General features: G+C 52.0%; 2 protein-coding genes across 5 annotated transcripts in view; one reads left to right on the top strand and one right to left on the bottom strand.

The window, feature by feature from the left end:
• The window catches only part of Slc12a5 (solute carrier family 12 member 5), a 37,743-nt gene extending 19,605 nt beyond the window's left edge, over window positions 1-18,138 (top strand). For 2 of the 3 annotated variants that reach the window (XM_004858118.4, XM_004858119.4), the window contains exons 9-26: window positions 1,003-1,173; window positions 1,457-1,555; window positions 1,735-1,792; window positions 3,951-4,125; window positions 4,714-4,832; window positions 5,133-5,231; window positions 6,157-6,276; window positions 6,616-6,720; window positions 7,874-8,042; window positions 10,173-10,368; window positions 11,317-11,486; window positions 11,899-12,030; window positions 12,918-13,025; window positions 14,206-14,328; window positions 14,417-14,616; window positions 14,938-14,952; window positions 15,204-15,337; window positions 15,549-18,138. In XM_004858118.4, coding sequence (XP_004858175.2) covers window positions 1,003-1,173; window positions 1,457-1,555; window positions 1,735-1,792; window positions 3,951-4,125; window positions 4,714-4,832; window positions 5,133-5,231; window positions 6,157-6,276; window positions 6,616-6,720; window positions 7,874-8,042; window positions 10,173-10,368; window positions 11,317-11,486; window positions 11,899-12,030; window positions 12,918-13,025; window positions 14,206-14,328; window positions 14,417-14,616; window positions 14,938-14,952; window positions 15,204-15,337; window positions 15,549-15,640 — 2,285 coding nt within the window. In that variant the 3' untranslated portion in view covers window positions 15,641-18,138. The remainder of the gene's footprint in view (window positions 1-1,002; window positions 1,174-1,456; window positions 1,556-1,734; window positions 1,793-3,950; window positions 4,126-4,713; window positions 4,833-5,132; window positions 5,232-6,156; window positions 6,277-6,615; window positions 6,721-7,873; window positions 8,043-10,172; window positions 10,369-11,316; window positions 11,487-11,898; window positions 12,031-12,917; window positions 13,026-14,205; window positions 14,329-14,416; window positions 14,617-14,937; window positions 14,953-15,203; window positions 15,338-15,548) is intronic. The other variant, XM_087197810.1, reaches the window with a different exon arrangement.
• An 861-nt stretch (window positions 18,139-18,999) lies between these two features.
• Window positions 19,000-25,357, bottom strand: part of Ncoa5 (nuclear receptor coactivator 5) — a 34,632-nt gene continuing 28,274 nt past the window's right edge. For both annotated transcript variants that reach the window (XM_004858117.4, XM_021238909.2), the window contains 3 exons: window positions 23,159-23,358; window positions 21,384-21,704; window positions 19,000-20,900 (listed from right to left, as the gene is read on the bottom strand). In XM_004858117.4, coding sequence (XP_004858174.1) covers window positions 20,311-20,900; window positions 21,384-21,704; window positions 23,159-23,358 — 1,111 coding nt within the window. In that variant the 3' untranslated portion in view covers window positions 19,000-20,310. The remainder of the gene's footprint in view (window positions 20,901-21,383; window positions 21,705-23,158; window positions 23,359-25,357) is intronic.

Genomic DNA, 25,357 nt, shown 5'->3' with positions numbered 1-25,357 from the left:
AAAGACTTTTGAAGGAAACATAAGAGATTGTCAGTTATATAGGGAAATAAGGGAATCACAAATCAAAGAACAGCTGGTTTAGTGCATACAGACAGAGAACAGCATATTGTGTGCTCCCAATCACAGGTAATGGTGATTACCTATGCCCACTGGGGCATAAAGTGCAAAGGAGGGAGGGCAAAAAATGATGTTGGAGAGCCTGCAGAAGCCACATTGTGGCAGGCCTTGGAAGCTGTGCTGAAGAATTTAGGCTGCATCCCGAAGGCAGTTGGAGCCCAAGAGGAGCCTGGTGCTGTGAGCCCAGGAAATAGATGACATTTGCCTTAACTAGAGTGATGGAGAAATGTCAGTGGGAATGGGACAGGGCTACTTTGTCACCTGGGAGGTATCTGGTAGTTTTGGTTGTCAAAATTGGGGTGTTACTGCCTTTAGTGGGAAGAGGCCAAGATGCTGCTAAATAGTCTACACTTACAGTGCTATTAAACAGCCTTCCATAGTGAAGAACCATCTAGCCCAATGCGTCGCTAGTGCCAAGGGGAAGGCACACTGGAATGGAGAGAAGAGGTGTCCTTGAAATATTAAGGAGAGGTAATGGGCAGAAGCTGGAGATGTTTTGAGGTGAGGGAAGGGGTACAGGAGCCTTTGAGAGCCATGCCAAGGTATCTGAATGGATGGGGATGCTATTACTGAGAGAAGAGATGCAGAAAAGGTTGGAGGGAATGATAAGATCAATTTGGGATATACTGAGTCACTCTGAGGTAGGTCTTTATGTGTCTACCTTACTAAATTGGACTATTTGAGGGCAAGCATTGAGTCTGATTTATCTGTGAAATCTCTGGCCCAAAGCAGAAGCTGAAGAAGTGTTGGTGGAAATAAAATACAACCGGGGGAGTGAGATGTGGTTGGCCTTCACCCTTACTTTTTGCTCACCCCACCTCCTGCCACCACAGCTCTGGTTCTCTGACTTCTGGTCTTCCTCCTGAGCATTCTGTCTCCCCACAGAGAACCTGTGGAGCTCCTACCTGACCAAGGGGGTGATTGTGGAGAGACGTGGGATGCCCTCCGTGGGCCTGCCAGATGGCACCCCCATTGACATGGACCACCCCTACGTCTTCAGCGATATGACCTCCTACTTCACCCTGCTGGTTGGCATCTACTTCCCCTCAGTCACAGGTGAAGGGGAGCTCGGAGAGGGGGGACTCTTTCTGGGAGTGATGGGCAGGAGAGAGACAATGATGAGGTTGGGAATTCTGACCTAATAATCCCCCAAGTAAGCAGGAGCCAACAGTTCAGTTGGACAGGTGAGGAAACGAAGGCTGGAACATGCCTAAGATCTTACGCGCGTCAGTATGCCAGGACTAGGTCCCAGGCTCCCTGGCTCCGAGGTCTGCCTTAATCCTCTCTCTGCCGGGGTCCTGTGGCCTGGTTCCTGCCTGAGCTGCTCCTCTGTTCCCAGGGATCATGGCTGGCTCTAACCGCTCTGGAGACCTGAGGGATGCTCAGAAGTCCATCCCCACCGGCACCATCCTGGCCATCGCCACCACCTCTGCTGTCTGTATCCTGTGCTGTGGGGCGGGGAGCACCCTGGATGGGGAGAGCTTTGGGGGCAGCTGAGGTTCCGGCCTACCTGGCTGGTCCAGGAGAAGTTTCGCGGGCGCGCGCGCGCGTGTGTGTGTGTGTGTGTGTGTGTAGGATTGCTCTACTTTGGGGTTTCTCCTTCATCCCATGCTGCAGATATCAGCTCCGTTGTTCTGTTTGGGGCCTGCATTGAGGGAGTTGTCCTACGGGACAAGTAAGTCAGAGAATTAGGGTTGCTCCTGTTCTGAGGGAGGGGCAGGCACACGAGGCTGAGTTCTGGGAAACAGGCCTGGCAGGGGTGCTGGGGTTGTGGGAGTGAGACCCCTAGGGCCATTTGCAAACTCACCTTATCATTATATTTTATCTTTCTTACGTTATTCCAGGTCAGAAAGCTTGAATGATGTCTCATTTCCTTCAGGATAGGGATACTTCCTTTTTCTTTTATTTAAAATCTTATTAATGCATCAACATTTACTGGATGTTTATAGACTGGTCACTGTCTAAGGTTCTAGGGGGAGCAAAGATAAATAACACACAGTTTTTGTCCTGCAGGAGTTCTTTGGGGATGGTGCTCACACTTGCAAAAGACTTTAAATGCAGAGCAGTGAGGGTGGCCAGAAATAAGACCACGGGCCTATGGGAGCCCATAGAGGGCTGCAGTCCGGTCCTCAGGGGACTGAGAAAGGCTTCTCAGATGAGGTGGGGTTGGGAGGGTCTTATGCACCTTAAAGTCGGACTTCTCCGAACCATGAATAGAGAATATTTGAAAAGAAAATTACTTCTGTAATGCACACATACAGACTTTTTCTTTGCCATTATTCCCTAAAAAATATAGCATTACAGCTATTTACATAGCACTTACATTATATTAGATGCTGTAAGTAATCCCAGGATGATTTAAAGTATATGGGAGAATGTGCATAGGTTATGCGCAAATATTATACCATTTTACAGAAGACACTTGAACATCACGGATTTTGGTATCCTCCAGGGGGTCCTGCAACCAGCCTCCCTGAATACCGAGGGATGGTTGTATCTCATTTATCCTTTCCATTTTCAGTGTTGAGTAGAGATTAGGCAACTAGGATGGGGGGACCACAGGAAGTGTGTTTCTGCATATGTGTGCGCTCATGTGCATGCATGTGGCTATGAACAGTTCAGTGCCCCCAAGCCCTCCCTTCTGAAGGGCAAGTATGCTCACTACAGGGAGGGGAAGGGAGGTCTTGGCCCAGAATCTCTTCCCCCAGCACCCCTGGCATCTATAAGGTGATGTAATGGGGGAGTGAGGCTTGGAGACCTAGGCTGGAGCCAGGATGGAGGCAACACTGCAGCTTTATTATTATTATTATTCAAATGGAGGAAACCCGGAAAGGTTTTTTTTTTTTGGTACCGGGGATCAAACTCCGGTCCTTGCACTTGCAAGTCAGGCAGCGGAAGCACTGAGCTAAATCCCCAGCCCACCGGAAAGGTTTTAAACAGAGTAATGACCCGGTCAAATGGGCAGCTTGCATATATTACACCTGTTAGTTCTAGGGCAGTCTGACCTCTACTTCATTTAATCACGGACCACCCACAAAATGGCAAGGGAGGCAGCAGACCATGCACGGTGGCTCTTCCTCTGATTTTTGGAGTCTTTCACCAATGGTCCCTTTATGCACATCTCTAGGCACAGAGTTCTTCACCTACGGAGGCAGCATCTTTCATTTTTTCTTTTCTTTCCATTCTTTCTTCCTTCTCTCCTTTTCTTTTCTTTTCTTTTAATTAATCAGTCTCACTATGTTGCCCAGGCTGGTCTCAAACTCCTGGGCTCAAGCCATCCTCCTGCCTCAGCCTCCTAAGTACCTGGCACTATAGTGTGTGTGGTCCACGGTGTCCAATTTGCATCTTCTTTTTTGAGACAGTGCTGTTGTCAGAAAATTCTTTTCTTTGGTTCTTATAACATCACTACACCGGGAGCCCAGAGCCCCATTTTTCACATGGGGACACATATCCTAAAAATCTCAGGGTAATGTGATACTAACACTTGGCCATTTACTAGAATCACATTGGCACCATGTTCTGGGCATGGTATAAGTATGTTACATGTTGTACCTCCTTCCCCCACCCCATCACCAATTGTATGAGGTAGGCTTATAGTAAGTCTTGTTTTCCAGCTAAGAAAACTGAGGCTCAGAGAGGTTCAATGACTTGCTCAAGACCACTCGGACAGGAAGCGCCCAGGATATTTGGAGCTTTTCTCTCATCTGACCCCACAGAGCCCAACCCTGTGGTCAGCAGAGTTAGTCCTGCAGTTGGTGTGGGAGACCCACCCTGGAAATCCAGGTTGCAGTGCTCACCCAGCATCTCCTGTCCCCTTTACTGCTTTACTCCAGGTTCGGTGAAGCTGTGAATGGCAACCTGGTGGTGGGCACGCTGGCCTGGCCGTCACCTTGGGTCATTGTCATCGGATCTTTCTTTTCCACCTGTGGGGCTGGGCTGCAGAGCCTCACGGGGGCCCCCCGTCTGCTGCAGGCCATCTCCCGTGATGGCATAGTGCCCTTCCTGCAGGTCAGTGTGGGCTGGAGGGCAGCCTAACCCAGTAGCTCAACTGGCCAGGCCCTGGCCCAGAGGCCACACGGTGAATGAGGGCCGCTGAGCTGCCTCCTGGGCACTTCTGCCTAGCACTGCTCGGAGAGGAATGGGCAGTCTTTATTTGGGATTTGGCCCATGGTCAGTCCTTCTCTCTGTGCATTTTCTACTCTCAGGGGAAAAATAAGCGTCCTTCTTCTGACCCTAGAGGTTGGTCAGGGACTTAGAGAGAGAGTCAGAGTGCAGGAAGAGGGGGGTTCTTTCCATGATGCTTAAAACAAAGATTTATGGAGCACATAGTCACGGCTGCTTGCCAGCCTCCTGATGGCTCCTCGGCCATCTGTACTACCGGAGCGTCTTCCCTTCAGGGGTCATTTGAACTTTACTAAACTGGGGTGCCAATATCAGGCAGCAGAAGCCTGCTGGCCCGGTGGGTTTCCTAGTGGATGAGAATACATCTTCACAGGTTGTAGGATTCCTGCTTGTACTCCACTGGTTCCCAAGGCTGGGGGAGAGACAAGAAGTCCTCAAGGTCTTGGTCCCCCATTATGGTTGCTTTGTCCCCAGGTCTTTGGCCATGGCAAAGCCAATGGAGAACCAACCTGGGCCCTGCTGTTGACTGCTGGCATCTGTGAGATCGGCATCCTCATTGCCTCCCTCGACGAGGTTGCCCCCATCCTTTCCATGTGCGTGTCTGGCTTCGTGTCCTCCTCATTAGCTGCACGTGCCTCTCTACCTGGGTCCTCCAGTTGTGACTGTGACAACGCACGCATGCACTTTAACAACTCCAGGAAGTTTCTCACTGGTCAGGGAAGCCCACCCTCTGTCACATAGGGATTTATCCCCTTATGGGTCTGGATATGTTACAGGAGACTTGATCTTTGAACCCCTTCCTAAGCACCAGAGTATGAGTTTCCCGTTTCTGTCCCTATGCCTTGTTTCTGTTTCTGCATCTCTCTTTCTTTTGGGGTCTTTCTGTATTCTAGGTTCTTCCTGATGTGCTACATGTTTGTGAACCTGGCCTGTGCAGTGCAGACGCTGCTGAGGACACCCAACTGGAGGCCACGCTTTCGCTATTACCATTGGTGAGTGCCCTGTCCTGCCACCCACCCCACTAAACCATCACTCACTTCCGCCCAGCCCCACCCCCAGCCCATTCCCTCCAGGTCTAAAGACCCCACACCTGAGGACGATATCTCATTTTCTCTAGTTTTGTAGCCCAACTAGTATGAGGAAAGACCTGGAGAAAGTCTTACAGCCATGATTAATAATATAACACAACACGAAACAGCCCACTGTAACCCCTCCCCTGTGCTAGGCATCTTACAATATAGCATGGAGGTTAGAGTCGGCCCAAGCTGAATTCAAAATATGACTGCACTTCCTGGCTGTCAGGTCTTGGGCTGGTGATGTAGCATCTCAGCACTTCAGTTTCCCCATCTGTGATATGGGTGTGGTAGCCGCACCCCTCTCCTGGGGCTCGGGTAAGGATCATAGTGCTGATGCAGGGGAGAGGCTCACTCCAAGGAGGCTGCAGTTCTTCCTATCATATCTCTGTAGAGCTTTTCATGCCCACCATGGAACTGCAGGAATAACTTGAGCTCAAACAGAGAAAGGGACTGGCCCAAGGCCACCCAGGGGGATGATGGCATAACAGGACTAGCACCTGCTTTGTTGGGGTCTCTTCCCAGGAGCTTCTGCTACCCACTCTGCTAGAGATCCCTACCCTAGAACCATCTGGCTAGGACTGGCTGGCTGGCTCAAAGGCGCAGGGACAGGGAGGTGTGACTCAGGAGCTGGCTGGGCATGGTGCCCTGCCTGGCTGCTGTTCGTCCACAAAGTTCCCTAACCCCGTGGTGCTCATGGTGACAGTAGAACGAGTGCCCTTAGACCTGGCTGCGGTTGCCCACATCTCGCTCAGATTCTGTCCCACTCGACTCTCGCTGGAAGCCCCAGCTCCACTGACATCCCTGCCAGGGCTGAGAGACCGGGTCTCTCTCCACTGTTCAGGACCCTGTCCTTCCTGGGCATGAGCCTGTGCCTGGCCCTCATGTTCATCTGCTCCTGGTATTACGCGCTGGTGGCCATGCTTATTGCCGGACTCATCTACAAGTACATTGAGTATCGTGGGTGAGTGGAGATGGGAGGGGCTGAGGGGCAGGGGCGGCCATGGGCGTGGGGAGGAGGCAGGGAGGGGAGGACACGGCCGGAGAGGAGGGAAGGGTGATGCAGGGTGGGCTTGGGAGACGGGGACCAAGGCTTTGGGAGACGGACGGAAAAGGGAAAGAAGAGGTTCAGAAACGAGCTTCCAAGGAGGCAGCCCAGGCTTGATGGAGCCAGGAGGCAGGGGTGACAGGCCTGTGGCTGCTGAGCCGGAGCTAGATGGCCATGCCCCTGGGCAGCCAGTTCTGGGTGGATGGCTCCCCCTGTCACTCTCTGGCCTCATGCTGTCCCCTTCCTGGCCCCCAGGGCGGAGAAGGAGTGGGGTGATGGGATCCGAGGCCTGTCTCTCAGCGCCGCCCGCTATGCCCTCTTGCGCCTAGAGGAAGGGCCCCCGCACACCAAGAACTGGAGGTGAGTGAAGAGGGCACAGGTGCAAGGGGCTCAGGGCTGGGACAGGAGAGGAGCAGGGGCCAGACTCATCCACTTGCTTCATTTTGCTGAGCGGCACCAGACAAGCCTGGCCTTGTCTGACACCACAGCTGACATGAGTCTTAGACATTTGTTCTCCCAAACCTGCCTACCGTGCCATCCACCTGACCACCTACTCATCTATTTATACAAAAAACTTGTGAATGCATAAAATGTGGCAATCTGCCGCCCAGTCTCTGGGGATGTAGTGAGGTCACAGTTCTGAGGAGATGGCACACAGAGACAGGTAAACATCGTATCTGTAGAGTTTACTGTCTCACTTTGACAGCAGTGGCATCTCTTAGGAATCTCTAAATTTTATTCACGTGAAGTCAGGAGCCAGAGAAGGTCTCAGGAGTCACAGGAGGAACTGGAGTCAGAATTCTCCCCTCCTGCCTCTCAGCCTAGGTGCCTCCTACCTGGCTGCCTGGCCTGTCCATCCCCTTCCCCATCCCCTCAGGTCCCACTTTGGCAGGAGTAAGGCTGCAACTCTGAAATACACCTAGGACACTGCTGGCTTGTCCTTGTTGATGGTGACTAAGCCAGGGCTTCCAGACACCAGAGCTTTGTATTACTTGTCTGTGAATTCTCCAATGATCAGCACCTAGCCCAGAGCAGGTGCTTGGAAGGGTGGGTTGGATGAATGAATAAGATGGCTAAGTGAAGAAGGAAATGAGTGGATAACTAGATGGTAGGATGGATAAACATATATCCACATAGGAGGGTAGTTGGTTGAATAGATGGACGTGTGAATGGATAGCAGGTACGTGAATGTGTGGGCAACTGAGACAATAACGTATGTGTAGATAAACTAATAAGGATGTGAGCAGATGACTGAAGGATAAAAAGGATGAGGGCATGGTAGGATGGACAGACAGATGAGGGGTGTAGGTGGATGGAGAGGTGGCTGGGTGGATGGATGGGTATGTGGAAAGATGGATGAAGGCCTTGTTATCCAAAGAAATGTGTGGCTCTGGATGGACGTTAAGCCAGATGTGTGGGTGATGGGGCATAGGTGGGTGGGTACAGAGGACAGTGGCCAGGTGAGGGATGATGGGTGGATGGTGGGGGTCACGTGGCTCTGCACCCTCTTCAGGCCCCAGCTGCTGGTGCTGGTGCGCGTGGATCAGGACCAGAATGTGGTGCACCCACAGCTGCTCTCACTGACCTCCCAGCTCAAGGCAGGGAAGGGCCTGACCATTGTGGGCTCTGTCCTCGAGGGAACCTTTCTGGACAACCACCCCCAGGCCCAGAGGGCAGAGGAGGTGAGCAGAGTATTGGGGGTGGGGAGGCCAGGACACTCAGGAAGTCAGTCTCAGCCCCTCTGTACTTTCCTTCCTTGTACCTTTGGACCAAAGGGGGCTCAGTTTTTCTGTTTTTTTTCTTTTTGTGTTTTGGTACTGGGGGATCGAACTCGGGACCTTGTGCTTGTGAGGCAGGCATGGTGCCAAGGAGCAAAATCCCCGGCTCTGTCTCCTTTCTTTTTTTTTGTCTCCTTTCTTAAAAGAGGAGCCTGAGTGCCCAGGGAATGAGTTCCTTAAAATTCAACCCACAGAACCAAAGGGCATCAGAGCCAAAAGGACCATTTTATGGATAAGGAAACTGAGGCTTAGAGAAGTCAGGTCGCCTAAGGACAAAAAGTGAGATTCAAATTAGGGCTGCTTGACACCCACTCCAGACGTCTTCCTGCCAAAGTATAAACATTTCCGAGTGTTTTCACGTTCATGGCCTCTTTCAACACTCACACTGGGTGAAATTGGCAGGGTGAGTACCCACAGTTGACCGAGGAAGAAACCGAGGTACCGAAAGGGAAAGCAGCTTGTGGAGTCACAAGGGTGGCCAGAAGCCTAGTCAGGTCCCTGGCTCTGTGTCACCTGGTTCTGGCTCCATCCCAGGTCTACACCTGCAGAGCAGCACACCAGGCTTGTGTGGGCTAGGGCAGCCCATGCCTGCATTAAGTGCCTAAGAGGAGTTTGAACCTATGGGCAGTAGAGGAAGTAGATGGAACTGATGAATCAGGCCTTTCTCCTCTCATGGCTGTGGCTGGGAGTGGAGTCAGAAAAAGGGGCCTGAGGGAGTCGAGGTGAGGCAGGGGAGGGGCATCCCTAATGGCTTGTGACAGTCGCTGTTTCTGCCTCACTGAGCCATTCACACCAATCTGTCAGAACCCAGAGCTGGAGGCTGGGACTAGTCAGTGTAATTCAACACACTGTGGCTGCGAACGTTCTCTGGACCAGGCACTGGCCTAGGCACGAGGCAGATGGAGATATTTAAGAGCAAGCTCCAGCTTGCTCGTCGGGGAGACAGAACCTATCTACACAGAAGGCTGCAAACTCTTGGTGCTGCTGAATGCTGGGTTAGGCTTAGGGACAGCAGAGCAACACAATGGGTTTGTGTTTACCATAGGCTAGGCAGTCTACTCCGCCTTCACATGGCTGCTGGGTCCTGTAATCTTCCTTATTCCTAACTGAGGTGGCTTCATGAGCCCTGTTTGACAGATAAGCACAGAGGTTAGATGACTTGCTCAAGGTCATGGCCAAGAGGTGGCAGAGATGGAAATTGACCTCTATCTGTTTGACAGCAGGGCAGGGGTTGGGGAGTGGTGGCCGGAGTGAGATTCTCAGGATTTGAATCCTAGCAACTAGCTGTGTATCCTTGAGCAAGTCTATTCTCTCAGAGCCTCAATTTCCTCATTGATAAAGTGGGAGTAATAAGAACACTTCCTTCAGGGCGGGTTAAGTGTGCATTTAAAATGCTTATCGGGCTGGGGATTTAGCCCAGTGGTTCTGTCGCCTGCCTCGCAAGTGCAAGGACCTCAGTTTGATCCCTGGTACCAAAAAAAAAAAACCAAAAAAACCCCCAAACTAAAACGCTTATCATATCCCAGTGTGGTGATGCACATCTTTAATCCCAGCACTCCGCTGAGGCAGAAGCATCTCCACAAGTTTGAGGCCAACCTGGGCTATATAGCAAGACCCTGTCTCAAAAAAAAAAAGCTTTTCACTGTTCTACTTTAAAAATTGTTAAGACAAATCGGCCATGCAGAGAAGCCCAGTCTCGCACTGGTCTGGGTGGAGGGGTGTCCGGAGAAGGTGGCATTTGAGTTGGGGGAGGCAGGGTTCAGCACAGTGGCAGGGGGGTGTCGGGATGGCGATGCAAAGTTGTCAGGCAGGGGACTGTGTGAACGGAGGTGGAGGCAAGGTGGTGGGGGGGGGCAGACCAAGATGGATGAGCAGGAAAGGGGCCCCTCAGTGAGAGGGAGAGGGAGCCAGGCGTCCTTCTGAGACCAGGGCCCTGTGTGTCATAGCTTAGCTGTGGGAAGATGGGGATGACTAAAGGGAGACAGGAGGGAGGGCGGGGGCCTGGAGGGGGTTCTCACCACACCTTGCCCCCAGTCTATCCGGCGCCTGATGGAGGCAGAGAAGGTGAAAGGCTTCTGCCAGGTGGTGATCTCCTCCAACCTGCGCGATGGTGTGTCCCACCTGATTCAGTCCGGGGGCCTCGGGGGGCTGCAGCACAACACTGTGCTGGTCGGCTGGCCCCGCAACTGGCGGCAGAAGGAAGACCACCAGACCTGGAGGAACTTCATTGGTAACACCTTGGTTCGCGTGCGGAGGAGGGTGGTGGTGGGCTTCTTTGGGCCTGATGATTTTCCCAGGCATAGCACACACGTGGGTTTGACGTGCTCAAAGCTGGCCATGTGCGGGCCACTGGGCTAGGTGCTGGAGATTCAGCTGTGATGGGACAGTCCTGGCTCTTGCACGGCTCACAGGACCAGGGAGGTAGAGAGGGGCAAGAGTCATAGCCTTGAAGTCGTGGTGGCTGGGTCTACATCTCAGCTCTGTCCTTCCTGCCTATGGGATTGTGCCCAAATGACTCACCCTGTCCGAGCATCAGACTCCTTGGGAATAGTCAGGAATAGCAATATAAAAACTAACATTTATAGAATGTGTTCTGTGCACCTGACAAGTTTAGGGTCTGCCTATTTCTTTCATCAGTCCTATGAGGGCTACTACTGTCACCGCCATTTTATTGGTGCGCAAATGAGGCATAGATAGATTAAGCAATTTACCCCAAGTCACACAGCTAGGAAGCTGGTTTGACCCAGCCCAGAGGGTGCACTCTTAACTCTGATTCCATCTCCTTTAAGGACACTGCAAAGCCATACATGGTGGATTCTTTTTTTTTTTGTACCGGGGATTAAACTCAGGTCCTTGTGCCTGCGAAGCAGGCAGTGAAACCACCGAGCTAAATCCCCAGCCCTACATGGTGGATTCTTAATAAACAGAAAGAGCAGGCGGTGTTATTGCCACTTGACAAATGGGAAAACTAAGGTCCAGAGAGGCTGAGGGCCTTTCCCAGATCCAAACATATATTGTACAAAGCTCAGGCAGATGCTGGTTTCCTGACTACTTAGCGCCAGACCAAGGCCAGGGTGGGGGTAGGGTGCTAGGTGCCAGGGGCCTTTGAGAGCACTGCTGGGCATTGGAGAGATGAGAATTGCCTTTCCCCTTTTGATCCTCTCCGTGGTCTCCTCAGAACTGGTCCGGGAAACCACAGCTGGCCACCTGGCCCTGCTGGTCACCAAGAACGTTTCCATGTTTCCTGGGAACCCTGAGCGCTTCTCTGAGGGCAGCATTGATGTCTGGTGGATTGTGCATGATGGAGGCATGCTCATGCTGCTGCCCTTCCTGCTGCGCCACCACAAGGTGAGTGTGTGTGAGTGCATGCATGTGTGTGCGTGAGTGTGCACCTATGGGCGAGGCTCCTGGGCCTGGCCACAGTCAGCCTTCACGCCCTTCCTCTCTTGTGAGCTCCTGGGACGGGGATCTGGTCACCTCCTGTGTTCCAGGATGTTAGGAACTGATTGTGTCTACTTACAGGTGCATTGCTGTAAAGGTAAGCAATGCTGAGACCAAGCCGCGGTACTCTAACGGGGGGGCAGGGGGACCTCAGGCTTCAGGAAAGCCTTGGTGGGGAGTGGCCCCTGAGATAAAAGGTTTCAGATCTGCACGTGTGTGAGAGGAGCAGGGGGCAAGGTGAGCGGACATGGGCCTCTGACCATGGATCTTCTGGCTGCACTGGGGTTGAACACTCTTGGATCTGCTCCACTCCCTGCAGGTATGGCGCAAGTGCAAGATGCGAATCTTCACTGTGGCCCAGATGGACGATAACAGCATCCAGATGAAGAAGGACCTGACCACATTTCTGTACCACTTACGTATCACCGCGGAGGTGGAGGTGGTGGAGATGGTGAGTCTGCAGGAGCCCCTCCGAAGTTCTGGAGCACCCCATGCTTCTTTCCCCTTGGTGCCAGCACAGGTCATTGCAACCCCAACACCATCCACAGATGATGTGGCATCCTTTCCCTCTCACCCGCTGCTTAGCTTCTCACAGCCGAGAGGTCGTCCGTGCATCCCTTGCTCTTATAAGAACAGACATGTCCAATAGTGCTCTTTCTATGCCAGTCACTGTTCTATGCACTTCCTATGCAATAATTCTCATAACAACAAATGAGGTAGATAGGATCACCAGAATTCCCCCTCACAGATTAGAATGTTGAGGCACAGAAAGGTTAAGTCATTTACTCCACAACATGCAGCAAGTGGTGGAGCAGAATTCACAACCAGGCAGGCTGGCTTTAGAGTCCGTGTTCCTAGTGGTTACACCATGCAGCCTCTTGCCCATGCACCCCTCCAGCTGATTCATCTGTCCACCCATCCCTCTGTATGCTCATGAATCTACCCATATATTCACTGATGTACCCATTCACTCACTCACCCCTTCATTCATCTCCTGTGTGTCCATTCATCCCTTTGTTCTCCTTCCTTCCTTCCTCTTCTTCTTCCTCTTCCTCTTCTCCTTCTCCTTCTTCTCCTTCCTTCACTCAGGTAATTAGTTCATACACTCATCCATCAGTTCATCCATTCACATGCCCTGTCCGATGCTGGGCTGAACAGAATGAGCCGCCTGCTTTTCCAGGTTATTGCCCTCTCTGTTCCCTATTTACCTCCGATAAGAACTGGTGAAGTTAGGGTGTGCGACAGGAACGCGCTGAGCTGGCAGGAGGAGGGTCCGCCTCTTGTCCCTTGGCCTTGCACCTGAGCTGAACCCATGCTTTCCTCCCTGCCTGCCCACAGCATGAGAGCGACATCTCGGCTTACACTTATGAGAAGACGCTGGTGATGGAGCAGCGTTCCCAGATCCTCAAACAGATGCATTTGACTAAGAATGAGCGGGAGCGGGAGGTGAGGTCCCCTTGCTGGGGTTCCCAGAACCTTAAACTGCTGCCCACTCTGGGTCTGCTCAGATGTAGGCTGGCCCAGGTCTGACACCTCTGGCTACTGGCACTGCTGCCTTCACCCCAGTCACCTTTATTCCCTCCACCCTACCTCCAGCCCTCGGCACCTCAGGAGTGGGAGTCCACACTGCTGTTGTACCTGCCCAGGCCCCCACCAACAAGGCAGAGGGACCTTAGCATGTGGGACAGATATTCCCTTCTGTATGGGATTTTAGGGGCCCAGGGGGAGAATAGTGGATGCTAAGTATGTATGGATGACAATTCCTGAGGGCTGTGGGCTGCCAGTGTGGGAGACATGTTCATGGAATAGGCTCTCAGAAAGTGGGTAACAGATGGCTATTTAGAGATATAGCTGATGAGTAGGAGTGAGGGGCAAACTTCCCGGGGTGTGGTTGATGGATTCTCAGGGGTAATGATGATGGGCCCCCATGCGGTATGGATGTAAGATCTCCGTGTGGATCACTGGTCCTCTGGAGGACGGATGAAAGACCCACACCAGGGAGTGGCATTCTAGGGGGCAAATGAGTGATGGTCCCCAAAGGTGGAGACAGAATAGCTGCTGGAGGTGGGTGCTCTGTCATTTGGGGAGTGGGTGGCAGACCCTACAGAGAACGATGACAGAGTCATGGCTTATGTGTTTCCCAGGAGTGGATAGTATATTTCTCCTAATGTAGTTGATGGAACCTCAAGGAAAGGAATGGTGGGTACTCCTTTGAGCTGGGGAGGATGCCCAAGGATGGGGGTGTTACCTAGGGGTGGGGTGATAGTAAATATGATCTCCCATCCAAGTACTAACCAGGCCCGACCCTGCTTAGCTTCCGAGATCAGAGGAGATCGGGCACGTTCAGGGTGGTATGGCCGTAGACAATAGTAAATATGATAGTAAATGGCATGTGCATTGTGTGTTTACCCTCTGGTTGCCAGGTGGCAGGGAGGGCTGGGGCTCTGGAGAAGGGTGGCCACATCAGTGGTGCAGCAGCTATTTGACCTTGTAGCACTGCACTGCTTTAACAACTGATGCATTTCCAGAAAGTGCACATCCTGGCTGAACATCAGCTGTGTGGTAGCTCTTGGCAGGGCATGGGTGGTGACTCCCAGCAGAGCTGGCAACCTGTGTCACTCCTTAGATCCAGAGTATCACAGATGAGTCTCGAGGCTCGATCCGGAGAAAGAATCCAGCCAACACCCGGCTCCACCTCAACGTCCCAGAAGAGACAGCTGGTGACAGCGAGGAGAAGCCAGAGGAGGAGGTGTGCACCGGGGGATGTTTGGTTCTAGCCAGTGGGAGGAGAACGTTTGGCCACCAAAGGAGTCATCTGGTCTCCATTCATCCCTCAGGTGCAGCTGATCCATGACCAGAGCGCTCCCAGCTGCCCCAGCAGCTCACCGTCCCCAGGGGAAGAGCCAGAGGTGGAGGGTGAGACAGATCCCGAGAAGGTGCATCTCACCTGGACCAAGGACAAGTCGGCGGCAGAAAAGAATAAGGGTCCCAGTCCTGTCTCCTCCGAGGGCATAAAGGACTTCTTCAGCATGAAGCCGTACGGACCTGGGGGCTGGGCCAGGCTGGGCTGGGCTGGGTCTTGGAGGGTCTTGCTCACCATAGCAGAAAGAATGAGAAGGGGTCCTGGCCTGGCAGTCTGAAAACCCAGCCCAGGTGCCGTCTTTGCTTTCTTCCTCTGAGGACTTAGGGGGCTGGGCCTGAACTCCTGGGTTCAGGCAGTAGGAGGGTGAAAGGCGTAGGGGTTGGGAGAGCAGGACCAGCATCCACAGGGCAGATAGTGGTGGTTCATACTGCAGCCCCTTCCCCTTCCTGACCTCTCTCTTTTTCTTTCTCTCGGCTTCTGTTGTGTTTCCTGAAGGGAGTGGGAGAACTTGTAAGTGCTTCCGCATTTTTTCGTTTTCTCTCCTAGGTTGGCCAGGGTCTCTACTCGCCTCTCTCATGAACCCCCCAGGGCCGCCCCTGACCTCCCGGGTCTCTGAATAGCCCAGCTTGGAGAGGTCTAGGGGGTTGGCGGTTCCTGGTTGGCAAGGACCAGGCCTCAACAGCCGAGCTCTGGCTGTGAGGGCGGCTGAACGCGCCTCTTCCACAGCCACATGCGCTCTCCTCCCCGGCTTCCTCCCGCAGGAACCAGTCCAACGTGCGGCGCATGCACACGGCTGTGCGGCTGAACGAGGTCATCGTGAATAAATCCCGGGATGCCAAGCTTGTTTTGCTCAACATGCCCGGGCCTCCTCGCAACCGTAATGGTGACGAAAACTGTATCCTGGATGTCAGACTGGGGGAAGAGGGGGGTAGACTTCGGGGAACCTGGCTCCTGGCTCTGGAATGAAAGGGCTGAGCCGGTCCTGCGTCAGGATCAGCACCCAGGACCGGGACGCGGGCGCGAGAGGTCCCTGGCGGCGGAGAGCGCGTGACCGCAGTTCGGTCGGGAGGCAAGGGGCAGGCATTTTCTCCTTGACTGGTGCTCAGACATGGAGTTCCTGGAGGTCCTCACAGAGCACCTGGACCGGGTGATGTTGGTCCGCGGCGGCGGCCGCGAAGTCATCACCATTTACTCCTGAGCGCCAGGATCTGCCCACCCGGCCCCGAGCGCCCGCCCCGGAGCCCCTTGCCGCGCCCCCCGCCGCCGTCACCGTTTACATACAGACCCTGCGTCCGAACCTCGACCCCTTCCCCCGCTGCCTGAAGTCTGGAGGCCACGCCCGTCGGGGACGACTAGGAGAGGACGCCGGAGCGGAGCTCAGAGCCCCGAGCCCCGAGCCTCCGGCGTCCCGGGGGTCTGCGGCCCCGTTGCGTTGCTCTTTTTCTAAACCCGGCCTCGCGCCGCGGGAGGAGACGCTGCAATAAACGTCGGGAGCTGGCGCGAAGAGGAGAGGGGCTGGGGCCTTGAGGACCCCCAGGCAGTCCACGCGGCCCCCTCCCCGCCCTCGTCCCGCCGCGGCCGTAGCTCCCGCGTCCCTCCCGCGTCCCTCGGCGCAGCTGCCCGGCCTGGCGACGCCGGGAGGCGAGCGGGGGCGAAGGTCGCGCTCCTGGTCTGCACCACCCCTAGTCGCTGAGCCGCGGGCGCGGCTGAGCCTATACATAGTGTACAGGAGACATCGCGTGTATTTTTAACGTCCCCATATTTATGTAACTAGAGGCGCAGCGGACTTCTGGCCACAGTCAAGCTCTCCGGCTGGGGGCGCCCAGGGGAGGGGAGGCCTCGGGAAGCTGGGTTTTCCTCGACGTCCGAGAGACTGAGAGCGAAAGTGCGTCAGGCCCAGGCAGGGTCGGGGTCCTGGTCCCTCGACACCCCCGCCTGCTCTCGCCTCCGCGCTCTCTCCACGCGCCCTTGGCTTCCCTCCCTTCCCTCCAGTTCTCCTCGGAGACGAGGTGAGGCCGGCGTCCGGCGTCTCCTGGATTCTCCTCCCAGCGGATGTCAGCTTCCACTGCGGCTGCAGAGACGCGCGCAACCTCTGCTCCTCGGCTCTTATGCAAGTTGGGGCCAGGAGCGGGGAGGGGCGCTCCTTAAGGGGGAGAAACCCAGGGAGGCTCACGCCCCGCCGACGAAGCCCCGCTCCGTGCCTTCGCTGGGAAGCAGGCGTCTCTCCTCAGTTGGCTTGTCGCCTGCTCCCCCATCCCACGGCTCCTCGCCAAAGACTGAAATCGTAGAGCTGGAGGGCGCCCCCTCCCCAGCGTTTCCTCCTTGGGACAGGTGAGGGAGAAGGGGGCAGTTCTAGTTTAGGGGCCAGACCCACGGGGAGGCCCTAGCACCGCCCCTGATGTCCCCTCCCCTGGCCCCGGGGACCCAGCTGCCTACTGCGTGCTCAGAGGCCGGTCTCGCTGCTAGGCAGCGGCCTCTAGCAGTGTCTCCCGGGCGTCCTGGCCCAGGGGAGGGCGGGAGTCACGAGCACGTTGTTCTTAGTGCCTCTCTGCCCTCCTCTAACTAGAAACCGAGGCCTCCAGCTTTCCCCAACTCTAGTCCTCGGCGCTTCCGCTCCACCGGCCCGGTCGGTCGGAGGTGTCCTCCGCCCCTCGAAAAGGCGTTGGGCGGGTTCCCTTCCCCCAGGGCACGTTTCGGGGTGGGGGGCGACACAGGCACCGCATGCTCATCCCAGCGTCCTCTGGGACTGGGTACAGTACCTCCCCCGGGGCCCTGACCTGCGCACCTAGTTAGGCATCCTGCCCACTCACAGCGCTGGGGCCACTGGGTATGCCTGACCTCACCACCTCCTCTCCTTTGAGCCCAGGGCAGAGCCGAAGCTGGTGCGATCCAGCGGGTCCGGTGTGGGCAAGGGCAGGTCTGGGAGTCTGCAGGTTAGGCCAAGGACCCTGAGGTTTGATCAGGGGGCCCGGACAGATTCTTTCAGGTAATAGAAAGGTGGAAGTGTCAGACACCAGCCCCCTGCACGCTTCAAAAGACCGCAGAGACCCTGGGTCCTTCCTGCTGGGTACCCGAATGTCCTGGGCTGGAGTGGTAGCTGAGGCAGAAGGGAAAGGGGGCTGTATCAACACCAGTTAGGGAACCAAAGTTGCACTATCTGGGCCCAGACTGTCTGGTTGGCAAGAGCAGTTTCCGTTGATGAAACAAACATCCCACAACAAAAACCCAAGTTTCCTGTGCTACATGTGCAATATTTGTTATGAATGTCACGTCATTCATCAAATTATCTTTATAATCACTGTAGCTAGATGTTTCACGTCCATTCAAGTGACTTTTATTCTGAGTGCAATATTTCAATAGCCTTGTAGTGAAAACTAGTGTTGCTTCTGTTTTAGATCTCTGTGCAGGGCAATGCAATGAAGTTGAAAACCCTTGTAAATAGGAGAGGTTGCAAACCAAATCAAGAGTATTTATTACTATTCTTACTATTACTATTAGGCCTGCATTTAATTTTCAGTGTTTCAGTATTCCGCATCCTGCCTCAGTATTGATCTTGTGTTTTTTGTGCCAATATGAAAAGGAGAGGGTTCTTTCCTTTATTGTTGAATGCTCCCATTTAATGCTTTAAGGCTTTTACTGTATTTTTTAGACTCCCGTCTGCACAAAATGCAATAAAAATAATTTTATTATGCCCTTCATGGCCTGAAAAATGCTACTGGGATACTCTGGGGGGCCATCCTGGAGGAATCCAGATTCTCAGTCAGAAACATTCAACTCTGACAAAATTCTGAGCCGAGCTGATGGCCCAGGACTGGCTGTCCTGTTTGTGTACAGACAGCACTAAGACCAGCTCCTGAGACCGGCTGCGTGGACACCCCCTACAAGCCCATAAACCTTCTCTGTGGGAGGGAGGCTCAGCCCTGCTGGTGTGCTGGCCTCACCCACAGGAAGCTCATGCTACTCACCCCGAATTTATTAAAGGCTCTCTAAAGTTTTTTTCAGATTCTTACTGTAGATTCTGCCAACTGCTGGCACAATGGGTAGAACAGAGGGTAGCAACTGAGGTGAAATACAGGAACCCCCCCAATCAGCCAAAAGAGGCCTTCACAATGGTTCTTCCATTCCTAGAACAAGAGGACACACCTGCTGACACACTGTGGTCTAACAGAAGTAGCATGTTGAACAGCATTATAACTCATCAGCAGGCTTTTGCACTGGGGATTGAACCCAAGGCCTTTGCAGTGATATACATCCCCAGCCCATTTTTTATTTTGAGACAGGGCTTTACTAAGTTGCCCAGGCTGGGCTTGAACTTGTGCCCTTCCGGCCTCAGCCTCCCAGAGTGCTGGGATTACAGATGTGTACTACCATGCCTGGCTAATGCTTCTCCCTAGGTGAGCCACTCAAGGTAGGCTTAAGAGAGTGTGAGGCCTGACCCCTAGTTGTAGATAAGAAGGGGCAGACCCTGGTCCTCAAGGCAGGAATCCCCATGACCCTAGGAAAAAGTGTCCTGCAAACAGGTGCTGCAGATATTCATACCCAAGAAGATGAACACAGTTCTGACTTTTTCATTTTAATTAAAAAGTAATCATTTTGTTTTAACAACACAGGAGTTCCAAAGAGGGGGAAAAACCCACTATATAACACAAATAGCTCAGAACGTAAACTGCTGCCATTTGGGGACCTTCCGTTTTCAAACCATTGTTTGCTCAGCCACTGGCAGGGACTCAGTTGAAGTCAATGCTCTCCCCTGCCCTGCTAGAGGCTCCTTGAGACCTGATCCACAGGGCTCTAACAAGCACAGTACCTAGGGAGAGGGAAGATTCCTTTGGCTCCATTCAAAGCAGCAGTCACAAGCCCTCCAATAATCTCACTCTGGCTCAGAAGTTATGAACACTGACTATCGAGAACATGTTCAGCTACCAAAAGTCTGACATCAAATCCTTCCTACCTCCTGCTGCTAAGGAAACAGAACAAGAATCTAGATGAAAACAAAAGCCTGGGTTTTTGAGCCAAAAACGCCAAACAAATCACTGAAAAGATGAGTGTGTACTGTCAAGAGTATAGGGCTGCTTTCTGACTCCTGCCTGCTAGGGGGAGGTGCTGACAGAAATGCTATGAGGGAAGAGTGGCAGGGCCCAGATTCACAGTTGGTTCCAAACTGCTGGTGACTGGAGTTGTTCAGTCCACCGGAGATCATCCAGTGAAATGGAAGAAAACAAATTCCAACAAATCACAGCTCTGATGCAGGCAAATGTGTTTCTCCTTCCTGGCCACCATGGTCATTCTTCAGCAACTTATCATAGCTCATCTGACTCCTTGAGCAGAGAGCCATGCTCAAGGGACAGGGACATGGTGACACTGTGCCTGCCATGCCCAGGCTACTCCTCTGTGAACCCAGTCAGAAGCTCAAGCTCTGGTAGACGTGAGTGAAGTGGGAAAGCCTTGGTAGGCCCATAATGAACAAAGGTGATAGCTACTGACATGTAAAATGCTATTCCAAACTCAGCCAACTGGGACGTGGCTTTTCTTTCCTCCCCCAAATCCAGCAGACAGAGGGACCAGAGGAACCCCATCAAATATAAACTGAGCCCAGATGCTTGTAACTGCCTGAGTGACCCCAGAGATAATTATTTTCTACCAAAAAACAAAACAAAACAAAAGACTCCCCCAAATGCAGTATAAACTCTGAATCTGTATGGAACAAGCAATACAGCCTTGGGCAGGGAGGAGAGCAGGTGGTAGAAACTTACAACATTTGATGTCGACCCGGAGAGTGCAAAGCACATCCTCCAAACAACTCTATTTAGAATGAAGTGGAAGGAGGCCAGGGGATGAGGGCACTGGGAATAGTTGAACGATTTAGCCTCAGTAATGCCTCTGGTAAGATCCCATGGGGGCCTGAGGTCGCCCCACCTGTGCTGTGGTTTGGCTAACCAGGTGGGAGAGAGCAGGGCCACTCTGGATCAGGGTGTCCAGAGCCTTCTGTACACTTGGATTGTCAAAGTTAATACCTGTGGAAGACACGGGCCTCTGGCTAGCTATGTTGCTAGCAGGTGCCAGGCAACTGGAAGGCTGGCCAAACAGCCCTTGGGAAGGAGCCCCAGGCCTGGGGCCCAGGTTCCGAGCAGATCCTCCCGGTCCCAAAATATTTGGAGGCTGACTCCCAGAGGCCTGTGATCTTTGCTGAGGCTGGCTGTTTGCTGCTGTGGAAAAATTCTGGTTCTGGGTGCTTCCAGCAGCAGTTGGGGGTGATGCAGAGCTGCTGTTGGCCACAACAGTGCCACTATTGAAGAGGCTGAGGATTTTGGCCTGAAGCTCTTGCTGGGAGGTGGGGGGTACAGCTGGAGTGGGTGTAGCAGAGGAGAGCACTTGGCCACTCTGGAGCGGTTGGGAGCTTGACTGTGTCTTCAGTGAGGCACCCGAGGTCGCCCCAAGTGGTTGGCGGGAAATTGGGCCTGGAAGACAGAAGAGGGAGGCATCTGGTTCAAAGTACCTTCCAAGGGCAACAGGCCTAGTAGCCCAGGGAAGCACAATAATCACTGAGTCACATCAATCAGACAGTACACTGACAGTAACATCAACTTCCAAAGGGGCCACTTCATGGTATGTGCTGTTTATAGAAAACAGCCTGGTTCCCAAGAGAACTGCTAAAACAAGGTGTGCGTGCGTGTCTGTGTGTGTGTGCGTGTGGGGGGCCCTGCAACACTAGCCCACCCACCACCACCACGGTAACTTTAGGGATCAGAATTCAGTACTTGAACCATAAGTTATCATTATCATTAATTCTATCAGCACGATGGCCCATAGGAGAACCCAAGAGACGGGCTCATTTCCCTTACCCACCCCAAAGAGCCTGGGCCTGCCACCCTCCCAACAGAGCCTGGGGATTAGAGAAATGCAGAGTCAGAACTTCACCTCGGCCCTGCCACGTAGCTCACCAGGCAGAGAATCGGTGCTGCTCCTCATAAGCCGCTCCTTTCGCTCTCGCAGGTAGTTGATGATCTTGTCCGTCTCCTCAGCAGTGAGATACCGGTTATCTGCCAGCAGGTTGATGAGGCTCTGTATGGCCGGAGGGTGACCCCCACGCACTCCGTCCTCAGGACCTCCTCGCTCTCTTTCCTGTAGGATGGCTTCATCAGCCATCTTGGCTGCCTGTCTGGCAATCTCCTCACGTTCCTTCTCTCGGCACTCATTTTTGTAACGTTCATAATTTCTGGCCACCAGCACCATGGCATCTGCCTGGGGCATGTTGCGATGCTCTGGAGGAGGGAATGACATGAGTTATTTTCTCCCATGACAGACTTGAGTGCCCACCTGCTGTATTCTACTCAGCCTTTTCTAATCTCAAACCAGCAAGGAAACAATTTTGGTGACAAAAAGCCTTGAGACTGGGAGTGGGGAAGGGCAGGGAGATGAGAGGTGAATAAGTATATTTGGTGGGGAACACGCACCTTGTATAGAGCTATTTCTTTGAGGGAATTCCTGGATCACAGACTTGTAGTAAAAACCAAAGAAACATGACAGCCGCCCACAGATTCAAAGAGACCACGTAGGGAATAACCATGGGAGGTAAGACCAGCAGCCTCTAGACCAGCAGCAGGAGGCCAACAAGCCCTCTGTAAAGCCTAGCTCTCCACTGTGCTCATCAGGACAGAGCTGGACTACTGATTTTGAATTCATCAGTTCAAAAGTCATGAATTAAGAACAAACTGTGACCCTAAATAACATTCTATCCTCACTGGTGGGCAACAGGGTTTTGCAGGGTGATGAGAAGACTTCTGAGAATTTTATATAAATGTCCTCACATATCTTAAGGCTTGTTCCTCAAAGACAAATGATTCACTGGAGATTCTTATGTATTCTATGGCTATGGGTGTTAGGCCAATAGAGATCTTGAGTGTGGTGGGAAAGGGAAAGTCTGGGCTATAAAAGTCATGAATAGGGCATCAGCTAGTTAAGTCTCAACACTCAGGACTCAGAGCTCTAAAAACTACTTTGGATAAGGACTTAAAGGAACATGGCTTGGCCCTCTAGGGGGTTAGAACTTCCTCGCTATTTTCATAGCTTATCTGCTTACTTCTCCAGCACACTGAGGAACAGCATCCTAAATGCCTGTGATATTATCTGTCCCCCATTTAAATAGCTGAGTGAAAGCAAGGATTCTACTGCAGTCAGTGCAGTTTGTGCTAGAAGTCTGCTGGACAGAGCTAGATCTCACTACTGAGAGCTGACAGTTCATATTTTATTCCAACTCTCATGAGTGACTTTGTATTAGTGGCTTGAAATGTAACAGTGGGAGTACGTATAATTCAGTAATCAGCACCTGCTGACCCCTCTCTTCCCCTCACTGCCCCAGAACTAGTTGTTATTTGCCAGCACTTACTGTGTACACCTAATAAGTGAGTAGATAGCAGGATCAGAACTGTATCACTGAGAGAATATCCAGACAAATACATGGCTACCCAAGTCTCCAGAGCACTAAATTTAGAAAGGCCCTACTGGGCTGGGGATTTAGCTCAGTGGTTCTGTCGCCTGCCTCGCAAGCACAAGGTCCCACGTTTGATCCCTGGTACCAAAAAAGAAAAAAAAAAAAGAAGGGCCCTACCATATTTAACCTGAGATATGAGTCATCTGCCCAAAACCTACCCCTTGGGGATAGAATAATTAATATGTTACTGACTACTGAGATTGTGGTCTACTTGGGTCTCCGTACCTTGTGGAGTTCCAAACATGATGTTGACTGTACAGGAACGGTGAATCTGGTGTTGCTGGGTGATGACAATAGCAAAAGGAGACCCTCCTCTGCTAACATCCTCCAAAGCTTGTGATAGTGACACCTCTGTGTTGAGGAATATCAAGTCCACAACCATGCCTAGGTCCCGGACCTTCCGTCCCACAGATTCAGCATAATCTCTGTAAGAACAAAGAGGATCCAGCTGAGCACTCCCTGATCAACTCTCATTGTGCAGACTGTTGTGTCTCAGCCAGGTGTGTGTGCTCCTACAGAGAACTCAGAATCTAGCCCACCTTAGTGCCAAGGATCTAGATCAATTCCCTCTTTTTACACTGGCTCTTCTAGAATGGCTGTGACTTGCCTGAGATCACAAAAGAAGTTGCCAGTAGCACAGTATTTGATACCTTTCTCTTTTTTCTCCAGTTCAACTGTCCTTTCTTAATACTATCCTGCTGCCTAAGACTTGTGGCATTTATCTGTCTTTGAGGAGGCTGCATTATACAGTGGGAAAAGTAAAGGCTTTGATGCTAGAAAAATGGGTTTGGATCCCAGCCATAACATTTGTCTCCCAAGTTGTGAAGCTTTTTTTTGTTTTGTTTTGTTTTTTTTTTGGTACCAGGGATCAAACTCGGGTCCTTGCGCTTGCGAGGCAGGCGGCAGAACCAGAGCTAGATCCCTGGCTGTGGAGCTTTTTAAGCAAGTCCATTTACCTCTTATCAACCCCAATTTCTTTTATTATTATTTTTTAAACCAATAAAACAAATAATATGCCTCAGTTCCTACAACATATGGCCCAGCTCTTATGTCACTTCTTGGACTTTCCCTCCAATCTAAATTAGATCCCCTATATTCTCTTCTCACAGAACTATATACTTATACTTATTTTTGTCATCATTCCAACTAGGCTGTTAGATCCATAAGAGAAGGGGCTGTGTGTGTTTGCTTATTATTACAGTCCCAGTACCTAGTATCTACCATACACACAGAAAACTTGCTCAATGAATAAACATGTAATATGATTACTGTGAAGATTAAAATGCTAGCTATTATCATGTGTCCAGAAAAAGCTATCTACAGTTAAAGTAACATCTATCTCTGAACAAGACAGCCTAGACTCTATGACCTCTGCTGTTGCTTGGTGTCTCAACACCTATTTCCCTAGTCACTGCCTTGAAATTAGCTCTTTAACCTCAAACTGCTAGAAAATAGCATAAAGTTACTTACTAACTACCTAGGGAAAGGGAAAACAGCTACTTTTAAGCCTTTAAGCTGTTATCCTCCCTTGTGCTTCTCTGCTCTGCCTCTTCAAGGAGAGCATTCAAACAGAGGTAGGACAGAATAGTGCTATGAACTCTGGCTTGGCTAGCATGGTCATCTAACAGTTGTGCAAGACCAGGGCCTTTCACAAAGGCTTGGCTCTTGGCTGACAAACGCAGAGACATGTGCTTCTCAAAGTACTAGGGATTCAGGGTTGTCTTGCTTTGCCTGACTAGTAGCTATTCCCTTTCCTACTTGCAGTCCACATAGTTGCACAGGGCTAATCACACCTCTAGCTCTATGGCTGGGCATGAAACACAGTCCTGGACAATCAGAATGTTCTAGCATCCCTGGTCAAAGTAACAGGATTGGGGTGGGAAAATGAGCCAGGTCAGTTCAATGAAAATACTTTTAGGATTTTAGGTGGAAGCACTGGGAAAGATAAGCTCTCTTTCCAGTGGACTTACCATGGAGACCCGTTTAGGGCCACTGTCATCTGCCTTTTTAAGCAAAAAATCTGCATGAACATGAGGACAACACCAAGGAAAGCAGTGCTGAGAAACCAACACAGACCACATCTTGATGGCACAGCCTGAACCTGGATATGGCTAGCTATGTCTCAGCATTCCAGTTAAGCTAAATGAAAATTTCTCTTTGTGGCTTAAACCAATGTAGCAAGGTTTTCTATTACCTACACTCATAGCAATACCAGAATACAGAGCTCCACATAGGAGGTTTGACTGTCTCCACTCCCAGAGAAGGACTAGGCCAGCCGGAACCCTCATTTCCTGCTCTGACGACTAAAGAGGCCCAGGGGAACTTGCAATGCCCCTGCCCACAGACATCACCAGCTCCTCTGAGGAACCCTGGGTAAACTTAGACACCATGGGTGAGGCAATTTGACTGCTTATTTATTTATTT

The sequence above is a fragment of the Heterocephalus glaber genome, unplaced genomic scaffold, assembly GCF_053883595.1.
Source record: "Heterocephalus glaber isolate CG9 unplaced genomic scaffold, H.glaber_assembly_v1.0 deba00001673, whole genome shotgun sequence".
Lineage (NCBI taxonomy): Eukaryota > Metazoa > Chordata > Mammalia > Rodentia > Bathyergidae > Heterocephalus > Heterocephalus glaber.
Note: the sequence above shows the minus strand (reverse complement) of the source record. Positions and strands in the feature narration are given on the sequence as shown.